The 12,177-nt window shown below is 39.4% G+C and overlaps 1 protein-coding gene across 1 annotated transcript in view; it reads left to right on the top strand.

The window, feature by feature from the left end:
- The window catches only part of PKD1L2 (polycystin 1 like 2), a 143,639-nt gene that overhangs the window by 27,536 nt on the left and 103,926 nt on the right, over nucleotides 1-12,177 (top strand). The window contains exons 13-18 of the mRNA XM_031949261.1: nucleotides 2,505-2,650; nucleotides 3,817-4,011; nucleotides 5,962-6,087; nucleotides 9,767-9,955; nucleotides 10,716-10,834; nucleotides 11,030-11,159. Of these exons, the coding sequence (XP_031805121.1) occupies nucleotides 2,505-2,650; nucleotides 3,817-4,011; nucleotides 5,962-6,087; nucleotides 9,767-9,955; nucleotides 10,716-10,834; nucleotides 11,030-11,159 (905 nt within the window). The remainder of the gene's footprint in view (nucleotides 1-2,504; nucleotides 2,651-3,816; nucleotides 4,012-5,961; nucleotides 6,088-9,766; nucleotides 9,956-10,715; nucleotides 10,835-11,029; nucleotides 11,160-12,177) is intronic.

Below are 12,177 nucleotides of genomic sequence, written 5' to 3'. Positions count from 1 at the left end.
ACCAGTGAGGGGCAGTGTGAGAGAGTAGAATGATCATAGGATTTAAGTCAGAAGCTCAGTTTTCTTCTACCTTTTTTCCTACTTGTGAGATATTGAGCAATGCCTCTTGGATTCTTTGTTTGGCATTCAATGGGCATTCAAATGAAAAGGGTGAACTAGATGAAGTTTATGGGCAGCTAAGTGGTGCGTTAGATAAAGCACTAGGCTTAGAATCAAGAGGACTCCTCTTCCTAAATTCAAATCTGACCTCAGTTATTTACTAGCTGTGTGATGCTGGGCAAATCCCTTCACCCCGTTTACCTCGGTTTCCTCATCTGTAAAATGAACTAGAGGAGAAAATGATAAACCACTCCAGTATCTTTGCCAAGAAAACCCAAAATGGTGTTATGAAGACTTGGGCACAATTGAATAACAGATGAAATTTAAGTTTCCTTCCAGTTCTAATTCTGTGAAGTTAGAAGGTCTCTCTCTTGTCATCTTTTTCTGACACTTTCCATTTCCCAGAAGACAGACTCCCTTATCACCACTAGCATGAAGAAAATGGAGAGCCAGAAGAGAAACAGGAAAGGATCTTAGCTTCCCAACCACATGTCTATTCACCAATACAATATCTACCCATGGAACTGTGTATTAACAGGAACAAATATGAGATTGGGACTTAGGTCAAGGACCGTTTCTGTTTTACTTTGATTATCTATTTCATGATAACTTTGGCTGGCATTTGTGGATTTTGATGAAATTTGGAGCCCGTGAAAGTGTAACCACTAATTATTGATCTAATGCTGCCTGATAATTTAATTCTTGTATCCAAAGTTCTTTGCTGATACAAAGGACCTAGTTATATTCTGGGGAAGGAAGGAGAGAAACAAGCAACTTTATTAAGCAATTACAATGTGCTGGGCACTGTGCTAAGCACTATATAAATATGATATTTGATCCTCACAACAACTCTGAGAAATAAGCACTATTATAATCTCCATTTTATAGCCGAAGAAACTAAGGTAAATAAAAGTAAATAACTTGTCTAGGATCACAGAGCTAGTAAATGTCTGAAATGTTTGAATCCAGGTCTTTAGTATCCTGTCCATTGTGACACTTGCTCTCTAGTTCATTGATGACAAGTGATAATTGTGGAAATTTGTATAGAAGAACTGTACATCTTTAACATATATTGGATTACTTGCTATATATACTATATATATATATATATATATATATATATACACACACACATATATATATAGAGAGAGAGAAAATAAAAAGCTAAAGAAAAAAAGAAAAATGGAGAACCCCCTCCCCCCAAAAAGTTATAGCTTTAGCTTAATCATTATTGAGATTCCCATCTGTTAGGGTCATCTCACGGTTGCTGTCTCTTCACAAAAATCCTTCGAGGCCACTGGAACTTGGGGAACTCTGAATAATATCTACAGACACATTTCTGGTTTTCCAGGTTTCCAAGACGACCTCTCTAGAAGGCAGACAGTTTGACTCCAAAATGGTGGTTATACATTCATACAAAATGGACCCTGAGAAATTTTTTTTTCTTTTTTTTATTTAATAGCATTTTATTTACAGGATATATGCATGGGTAACTTTACAGCATTAACAATTGCCAAACCTCTTGTTCCAATTTTTCACCTCTTACCCCCCCCACCCCCTCCCCTAGATGGCAGGATGACCAGTAGATGTTAAATATATTAAAATATAACTTAGATACACAATAAGTATACATGACCAAAACATTATTTTGCTGTACAAAAAGAATCAGACTCTGAATTATTGTACAATTAGCTTGTGAAGGAAATCAAAAATGCATGTGTGCATAAATATAGGGATTGGGAATTCAATGTAATGGTTTTTAGTCATCTCCCAGAGTTCTTTTTCTGGGCATAGCTAGTTCAGTTCATTACTGCTCCATTAGAAATGATTTGGTTGATCTCGTTGCTGAGGATGGTCTGATCCATCAGAACTGGTCATCATCTAGTATTGTTGTTGAAGTATATAATGATCCCCTGAGAAAATTTTTAACTGGGAACCTCTTAGTTTTTTTAAGAAAATATTTCCCCCCAATTATATATAAGAACAAATTTTAACATCCATTGTGTATTTTTTTAAGTTTTGAGTTCCAAATTCTATTCTTCTCTCCTTTCCATCCCCTCTTTGAAATGGTAAGCCATCTATTATTTATATATGTGCAATCATGTAAAATATTTTCATATTAGTCGTTTTGGCACCACTTAGTTTTAATAGATTTAGGTAAAAAATTGCTCTATGGTAGGAGATCCTGAAAATTATGACTGCATCAGGAAAGGTTACCAATGACAAAACCACTGTGTTTAAATTTAGTTTAGTTTCTGGCATTATTGTTGAATTTAATATTTGTAAAATCTTTGTTATGGGTATTTATGCTTCTATAAGCAATTGTGTGTCTTTTATAGGGCTTATTATCTTTCAAGAACTCTGAGAATATTCTTTCCCCTGATTCTTCCTCTTCCTATTTTTAGATTCATGCTTCTATTGTGGTCATGAGCCAGAACTTCCATCACTTTATCTGCCACTTGGAAAGGAAGAAAATAACTTTGTTTTGAAGATTCTCATTTCTGTTGCTAATAAGGCTGGAGACACAGTACATACCCATGTAGCAGTCAAGGTAGGTAATATTCTCTCTCCCTCCCTCCCTTCCTTTTTTCCTTTCTTCCTTCCTAAGCAAGAAGATGTTAGGTTAACATCTAATTTCATCATTTTACTTATGAGGAAACTGAGGTCCAAAGAGATTAAGTAATTTGTCCAAATACATTTTTACATACATCTATCCTACTAGAATAGAAAGAGGCAGTGTGATATTGTGGGTAAGGCTTTGGAAGCAGAATCATTAACTTCTCAGCCTTGGTTTCCCTTTTTTTTTTTTTTTTTTTTGCTGAGGCAATTGGGATTAAGTGACTTGCCCAGAGTCATGCAGCTAGTGTTAAGTATCTGAGGCCAAATTTGAACTCAGATCCTCCTGACTTCAGGGCTGGTGCTCAATCCAATGCACCACCTAACTGTCCTGGTTTCCTTTTCTTTAAATGAGGTTGAATAATTACACCTTCCTCAGAGGGTTATTGAGTGGGTAAGTTGATATTTTATATATATATATAGATATAGATATAGATATATAATTATTTTGCAAATCTTAAGGAAATATATAAGTATGAGTTATTATTTTCATTTGTTTGCTGATTATTAGAGAACTGGGACATAGGATAATAGATTCAGAACTGGAAAGAACTAAGAAGCTACTGACCTCATTTTATAGATGAGGAAAATGAAACCCCAAGCTGATACATGATGGGATGAGAAAAATTAACCCAGAGAGGCTAATTTAAATGTGATTATAAACAATTTGTATTCCTATCTTCCCTATATTGTTGTATGACCATTTCTCCAATGGGGCATATGTATTAACCTTTTTTATACATGTATGTGTGTGTATATATAGATAGATAGATAGTATGTGTGTATATGTATATATGGCACTTCCTTATAGATTCTGAAATGTCAGCTCCTTTTATACTATATTTATTGTTATATTAACATTTGCTGCAAATGTTCTTTCCAAAGACATTTCTTAACAAGGAATTTCTTTGGCCTTTGAATTTTTTGCTGCTTTTCACATCTTTGTTTTTCAGCACTAAACAAATACTAAACTTGTTATGACCTGGTCTTCTTTTCTAGAAGAGAGCTCATAGCTCATGTCCCTGACATCTACCCATTTGGTCCTGGAGGCCAGGCCACTTTCTCAATGTCTCCCCCCCCTTGCTGATTTCTCCTATTCAGGTAGAACAAGAAGACATAATCAAGGAAAACCGGACACTCCTTGCTCTAATGTCAGAGAAGATAAACAACACACCAATAGGAAAGAACAGCAGCGTGGCACTTATCCAGTTGTCTAAGTCAGTGTCCTCCATCTTGAATCTGGGGGACTGGGATGAAAGCTTCCCTCCATCTCTGAGAGCCCACCCTGCACAGGTGGTCCTTGATGTGATTTCTCATTTGTATTATGGTGAAAGTCCACCCCTTGGGTGAATAAGTCTCTGACATGGCAGGGAGAAATTAGGCTTTAGAGATGTCTGATCATGGCCTTGAAGAAGTTGTTGGTAAAGTTTTTGGTCTTAAAACTGAAAGGGACCTTACAGATCATCTAGTCAACCCTCCAATTCCTCCTTTGATACCAGTATGATACTAGTCTTCCCTGAACACACCCTATACCCCACCATACTGGGATCAAATGAGGAAATGTCCAATACAATAGATATTTAACAGATCCTTTTTTCCCATGCATTCATTTATTCCCTTTATCCCATTTTACAGACGACAACAGTAAAGCCCACTGAGATAGTGTAATTTGTGACAGGTAGCAGGATTTAGACCCAGATCTCTTGTCCCTATGATCCTTCACATGACCTTTCCTCCTCCTTTTAGTCCCTTCAATCAGTCATTGTAGACTTGAAGAGGAAAGGGACCTTAGAGGCCACCTCTACACTATCATTTTGTAAAGGAGGAAAATGTTGCCTAGGGAGATGAAGTGATTTGCCCATAATTCTACCCATAGGAAGCAGCAAAGGTGTAATTCCTCTGCCTCCAAAACCAATTCTCTTTCCACTGAATGAATCTTGCTGCCTTCATTAAGTTAAACTCTGGGATTATTTGCTTAATTCTTTCCCCTTCGAATCCTCTCTTCTACACAAGGTTGTAAGTTGCAACATCAAGCTCATGTTCTCAGGACCCAGAATGTCTATGATTCCATCCTGACTCAGCAGGGCCTAGGAAGCTGTGGATTCCCTTATAGATCCTGGGAGCAGGGACCCTGCCACTGGATCTGCCAGGAGGAGTTCAGCGTTCCCCAGCAGAGCTCAGAGAAAAGAGTTCCCTTCTAGGCCTTGCCCCTATTCTCCCACATAAGACAAGCAGGGAAACAACTGGCTAGATAAGTCATGAAAAAAAAACCTATGTTAGGAATCAGGAGGCCTAAGTTCAAGGTCTAACTCTAACCCCAGATCACTACATGACCTTGATCAAATTTCTTTCCCTTTCTAATTGTCAATTTTCTCATCTGTAAACTTAAAGGACTAGACTCAATTGCCTCAAAGTCCTACTCTTCCTTGCCCCACTTCCATTATTCAATGTTCTGAAGTCCCTCTGGCCTCTGATAGTGTTCTCAACCCCCACATTTTGTGATTTCTATGATACTAAAGGCAATAGCCCAGCTCCCTCCTAGGGAAGTAGGAGACTAGACTGTGTGGGTGGCAGGATTCTGGCCTATACTGGCCAACCTGGGGATGGGGGACTCTTAGCTGTACCTCACAACAAACCAGCCCTCTCTACTCTAGAAAGATAGAATGCAAAGTAAAGAGCTGAGGTAGTACTTAAAGTTCATTTGGTTCAACCAGATCATTTTATAGGGAAGGACATTGAGGTCTACAGGGGACAAAGATTTTTATTCACACATCTGAAGGCAGAGCCAAGGAGAGAGCTCAGGCCTTAGGGCAGTAGTCTTTATTTTATATCATATTACCTCTAGTGTTGAAGAGATGCTGGAAAAATTCTAGGCTCAATTCTACTCCTCATATTAAAAAAGGCTCTGAGCATCTCCTATTTTTCTGGATGCCAATTTTATAATTATCTTTGATTTCTACATTCCTACACAAAGACCACCATGTTTAGAGAGCAGAATATGAGTTTTTAAATGAAAACAGTGAATATAATTATAAGTAAGAAATTTGTGACAGCCTTGGAGTTCAGTGGAGGATCTCTGATATGGTAAAAGCTATCAGTTCCCAAACTTTCACAAAATCAGGCCTAACATATGGTTTTACATGAATTGGTATTAATTAGCTTTTATACACAGTAAACCTTAATCAGATTTTTATCCTTCCAGCACAAATTTATTAACTATTTTTCACTTCCTTCTTCCATCCCAAGATCAGAGAGCTCATGTTGAGGACCCTGGCTTCTATTCCTGCTGATGAAATACATCTGGCTCTGGGGATGGCAGAGGCACTGAAAGATGTCACCTTTCACCATGAAAATCTCTCCCCATTAGCCCAGGTCAGCAGCACCCCAACACCCACCCTGACCTCTGTTCTATGTGCATGCAAAGTCCTTCAGTCTACTTGGGTTAGGAGAAACCAGATCTAACCTTTCTCAGTCTCAATTTCTTTTTCTGTAAAATAAGAGAGTGGAATTCATTGATGTCTAGAATCCCTTCCAACTCTAAAACATGGTCAGAAAATTTCTTTGGTGTTATTGTTGATCATGACTTTTTTGAATGAAATTTATATTACCATTCTGTTCAAAGTACTATCATTTCTAAAAGCAAAGAGCAAAGATTCATAGCTTTGAGTCTGTACTTTTGTGAGCAATTGTGGTTTGCTAGGATTTTTAGGACAGTCACAGGGTTGTCACAGTGCTATACATCTGAAGAAACATAAAACTTGGAGACCTCAGTTTGAATCTTACACTTACAAATGATTCTTTGATAAGATAACCTCACTATGCCATAGTTTACTGCTCTATAAAGTAAGGATGGTAACTCTTTCACTCCCTTCTACCCAGAGTTGTAAGGCATATAACCTAAGTCCATGGCCTCAGGTATTAGGGGTCTCTGAATGTCCTGAGTCCTCTCCTGATTCAGCAATGTCTGGGAAGCTGTGGACTCATACAGAAAGTGTTTTGTAAACCCATTAAGTGCTTTTAATGTCGTTGGAGACAAGTTGGATTTTCTCTTGGTTTTACCTTTGTGATGAGTGAGACATTGTTTTTTGAAATAAGTCAGATCTCTAAGTAATACCTAAGTTTAACTTGCCCATAGGTCTCAAAATGTGATACAGGGACTTTTGGGTGTCCCCAAGACCTTTTCAGGGAATCCTTGAAGTCAAAACTATTTTCATAATAAAACTAAGGGCACAATCGAAAATGACTGAACAACAAAAGGTACTAAACAATTGTATCTGCCTACTGAAAGTGTGTTTTTATGATTATCATCTTTATTTTCTTTCCTGCCTACTAGATGATAAATCCCTTGAGAGTAAATCCCTTGTCTCTCCCCAGAAATTATCATGGGACCTAGTACATAGTAAGCCCTTAATAATAATAATAATGATAATGATGGAGGCAATTAGGTGATCTAGTGATTGAATAGTAGGCCAGATTCAGGAAGACTTGAAATTAAATATGGCCTCAGCTGTTTCTTAGTTCTATCAATTCTGACAAGTCACTTAACCTCTGTCTGCCTCAGTTTCCTAAACCATAAAATGAGGATAATATCAGCACCTAGTTTATCCAGTTCTAAGTATCAAATGAGATAATATTTATAAAATGCTTACTTAGCACAATGCCTGGCACAAGGTAGGTGCCAGACATATAAATGCTTATTTTCTTTGTGCTTAGTAAATGTTGTAAATTAAATCAAGTTGAAGTAACTACAACAAGGTCATAATCAAAATAGTGGCAAAAACAGACTTAGGGCTTTCTACTCTACCAAGCTAGGTAAGAAGACAATGTAGATATGATGAAGAAAGAAAAAATTGGCTTCAGGATAGCTGAGGGGACTTGGCTAACACTTTGAAGTTTCCTGAAAGAGGGAGTTAGAAGGAATTGAATAAGGATGCCAAGGATACTTTCTCCACTTTAGAAAGTGGAGGAGAGGGCTTTGTGACTTCATGGAGTCAGCTTCTTCAAGGAAGGATATTAATTTCCTTGTTTGGACCATAATATTGTAAGATTGAGCTGATGGTTACTACATAGTCTTCCCTATATCCCTGGGCCACAAACATAGATTCTGTGTATCTCAGAATCAAAAGGTACCTAAACAGTCACAGAATCACAGGCTTATCAATTTAGAGCTAGGAGGAACTTTGGAAATGGTTTTGTCCAATCTTTCCTTTTACAAATGAAGAAACCCAGACCCAAAAAGGTGAATAGTGGTTTTCTCAAAGTCATGAAGGCAACAAGTGAAAGAACCAGGTCTTTTGACCTCAAACTTAGAACTCTTCCAAGCAGTTGACCCTAGGAATGGGATCCAGAGGGCAATATCCAGAAAGGACTTTTATCTGGAAGGAACCTTAGAAATCATTCTAACTACTCCTTCCTTATAGAGGCAGAAGCTGAAGCCTAGCAAAATAAAATGACTTTATCAAACAGCTAAAAATGATCAGATCTAGAATTTGAACCCAGGACTTTTGGCTCCAAATTCAGTATTCTTTTTACAAAGCCACACTGCTACTAAAGAATATGAACTGATAGGATTACAGGGTCAGAGACTTAGAAATGGAAGGAAGAACTTAGAAACCACTTAGTCCAATCCCATCATTTTATAGAAGGAGAAAATCAAGGCTCAGAGAGCTTGTCCATGGTCAGATAGGTAGTAACATATACACAAACACACACACATACACTTTGAGGGTCTATAAGGAGTCATTGAATTTACTGTGTGAAAAAAAATGCCTGTGTTTCTTGGCTCTCCTTTACCTTGTCAGGCAGCATAGCCTGCCAGCCTTACTGGGAAGGCCCTGATGAATGCCAATCACCTATGCTTGAGTAGAGGGTCTCTTAGCTTCCCACGCTTGCTCTTTGTAGGTGCAGTGCTTTTACATGCTCTCATATAGACCTGTTCTCTTCTGTTTAGGGATGGATTAGGTTAGGAGTGGAGAAGATGAAGAAGACTTGAGGAGAGGGGCAGGCATAATAATTTATTGGTTTATAGTGATGGATGTAGGGTATGGGGGGGGGGGGTGTCTGACCTTCAAACAATCCAATCACCATGGCCAGGCCTTTATTCAGCAATGTTTAACAGCAGTGTTTAAATTGCAAATGTTTACTGAGCAAGACCTTGCACTGGGTACCTAGGGGATACAAAAATAAAGTCAGCTGGACAAACATTTATTAAGTGCTTATTATGTGCATTTCCCTGTACTTGTAGCTGGGGATATTTGGCTGGAGTAAGGCCCTGGACTTATGATTTTCTTGACATAGGGAACATCTGATGTTTCCTATGTAGAAAGTCCTCCCATTGACGCATATCACCAACTCATCTATAACTCAGTCTTTGACAGCAGTTTAGGACATTGAGTACTAAATGACTTGCCCATGGTCACCTAAATAGTATGTGTCAGAAGCAGGGGTCAATGCCTGATCTTCCTTTCTCCAAGGAAGCCTTTTATCCACCCTGAAGCTCTGTTATGAATACAAAAATGAAGTCACAGGTCCTTCCCTCAAGTAGCTTACAATCTCACAGATTGGAGAGAAGGGACTGACTACCAGAAGGAGGAGATATGAAAGGTATGCAAAAGGAAGTAGAATGTAAGAGGGAAAATGGACGGATTCAGACAAAATGCTCTAGAAACACTTGAGAAGGGAGGAAGTTCTTTTGATTGTAGAAATCAGGGAAAGCTTGATACTGGTACTGGCTTTCTGAGTTGGTTCTTGATGGGAAAGAAGGATTTCAAAAGACTGAGAAAGAAAGTGTGATTCCTGTCCTCATGGAGTTGGGGAGTCAAGTTGGGGAGACAAGACACAGATACAAGTAATTCTAATACAAGTCAAATTAATCAAAATTCTGATCAGGTCCTATAGTCTTTCCTCATTTGAGTATTCTAAGTCCCTATGGTCTGATGGGGACAATGGCTTGCCAGTGGAAGACTGTACCCTGGGAAGACTGGCCTTAAGGCCAGTCAATTGCTGTTTAGTTCTTCCTCAACTAATTTTCTCATTCCTTTTTGGGGTCAAGCTGATGGCCAGCTGTGTGCTTCAGAATGTCAGCAAGTTTCTGGCAATGGGGATGTCTAGCCCTGAGGACGGCACTATCAGACAGAAGCATCAGATGACAGCCACACACCTGTTTCATGCAGTGGGAAATGTGCTTGAAGCATCGAGGAGCCAGCAGCCTGAAGTGCCACTGGGCTCTGATACCAGCCAGGTTATTGTAACTGAAAGAGAATGGCAAAAGGCATTGCCTTTCAGATACTTCACAGGGTTTCAGGGTATAGGGTGACCTGGGAACCACAGCTGTTCAGAGCTCAACACTGGTTCTGTGATGTATCAATCAATCATAGGTCAGGCACTGGGCTAAGCTGGAAGATACAGAAAAAGGCAAAAGACACCCCCTCCTTTCAAGGGGCTCAAATCTAAAGGGGGAAGTAACAAGAAATCAGCTATGTACATTTACAGCTAGGTACATACAGGATAAACTGGAGATAATCAACAATGGGAAAACATCAATTTTGAGGGGGAATCAGGATGAGATTGCTTTTATAAAATAAAATAAAAAATTTAAAATAATAACAATAATTTTAAATAAATTTAAAATAAAATAAAATTTTAAGAAATATATCTTTGATTTTGAGCATATTAGACCCATCCTATTCCTTTCATTAGACCCAAGAATACAGGTATTTGATGTGGCATCAGTAAATATATCGACAAGTAACTGTGGGAGATAGTGGGATCCCTTACTGGCCCCCGACCCCATTGCCAGAGTACCCTTAAACCATCCTTTGTCTCACCTCTGTGGGAGTCACACTTGGCCAAGTCTAGCCCAGGGCAGAGGGGAGAATGGCCCTCCCTCTGTGGACCACTCTGCATTTCTATGTCACATCCCTAAAAGCATATTCTTGTGGGAGAGAAATCTGAGCCTAGAAAGGACAGATGGACTGAGACATGTTTCCCTCTCTTGGCAGGTGGTTGTGCATCTGCTCAGTGCCCTGGAGAATCTACAGAGTGCCCTCCTATTGGGAAGGCCTCCTAGAGACCATCCCATCATGCTGAGTATACCCACCATGTCCATGTATGTCAACAGGTAATGGCAAACTCACAATATCCTCAGGAAAGACTAAATCCTTCACTAGGAACTCTTCCATGTCCAAAAGGCTATAAAGTGTAGTGGAAAGAGTTTTGGATTTGTAGTGAAAGGACTTGGGGATATGTATTCATTTAATATTGATTTTCCTCTTCTCTCTCCCCCTGGGGATTGTTTGCCTTTCACTGAGGTCAGGGTGCAGCCACAAGGTCTGGATGGTGCTTCCTTTCATCTCAACACAAGCAATTCGGCTGTCTTCACTCTGCCCAGCATTGCCTCCCTCAGCTACTTGGGGGATGATGATGATGAACCTGTGGACATAAGGGTGGGTGTTTATACCCCTGCCTTGAAGATTCTAACACCTCAAACTCTTTCTGTGTTTCCAGTCATTTATTCCCTACATGAAAACAACTAGTCAGAAGTGATTGTCCAGGTATCTATGTTAGAGGAATGCCAGGAAGAGTTGCTGCATTATCTGCCTCACTGGATTGTATGAGGATCTAGTCAAATACTGTATATAAAATATTTTGCAATCCTTAAAACTCTAGAAAATGTCAATTGTCATCATTGGGCCCTGGTTCTGTCACTTACTACCTGCATGACTATGGCCAATTCACTTAACATTTTTGGAACTTAGTTTCCTTGTCTGTACGATGAAAAGGCTGGAGCCCTAAAGATTAACTCTACTTGGCCCGGGAAAGCAGAACTAGAAAGTTGCAGCAAGGCAAAATTAGGCTTGATTAAGGAAAAACTTCCTCCCAGTTATAACTATCCAAAAATTCAATTGTGTAACTTTTCCCTCACTGGAGGTCTTCAAGCAACAGCTGACTGACTTTTTGCCAAGTTATAACAATGAAGGGAGATTAGAAGGCTTCTCTGAAATATTTTTCATCTATGAGATTCCAAAACTTGATCCTTTCTTTGGCTTTGGGGCTCAGAAAGGTTGACTATAGGAAAGTAGCCACTGGGATCTCCCAAGGCTTCAAGATTGGTGTTTGTTTGCTCAAAAGAGTTGCTTTTTATCTCACTCCCCATCACTGTATCCCTGGGCTTTTTCCTCCCACATGGCTCACAGATGGCTGTGCTGAGAGCCAGTATTGTGAATGTGTGCTGCTGCACACCCCATTCCTTTCCTTATTGTGGCCTCCTACTCCTCACTGAGCCTTCTTTCTTGCTGTCTCCCTCTTCCTGCCTCCAGACAGCTCTGTTCCAATCCCACAGTCCTGACCCAAGACATACACCCAGCCCAGACCTGCCCAGCCTAGCCCAAATTGCCTGGAAGGCAGTGTGATCATGGTATGAGGTAAGAGCTACAGACTAGGAGCTTGGAGGCTTGGGTTTAA

This window comes from Sarcophilus harrisii, chromosome 2 (assembly GCF_902635505.1).
Source record: "Sarcophilus harrisii chromosome 2, mSarHar1.11, whole genome shotgun sequence".
Classification (NCBI taxonomy): Eukaryota; Metazoa; Chordata; class Mammalia; order Dasyuromorphia; family Dasyuridae; genus Sarcophilus; species Sarcophilus harrisii.
The sequence above is the reverse complement of the archived record's forward strand: the minus strand, read 5'-3'. Positions and strand labels throughout refer to the sequence as shown.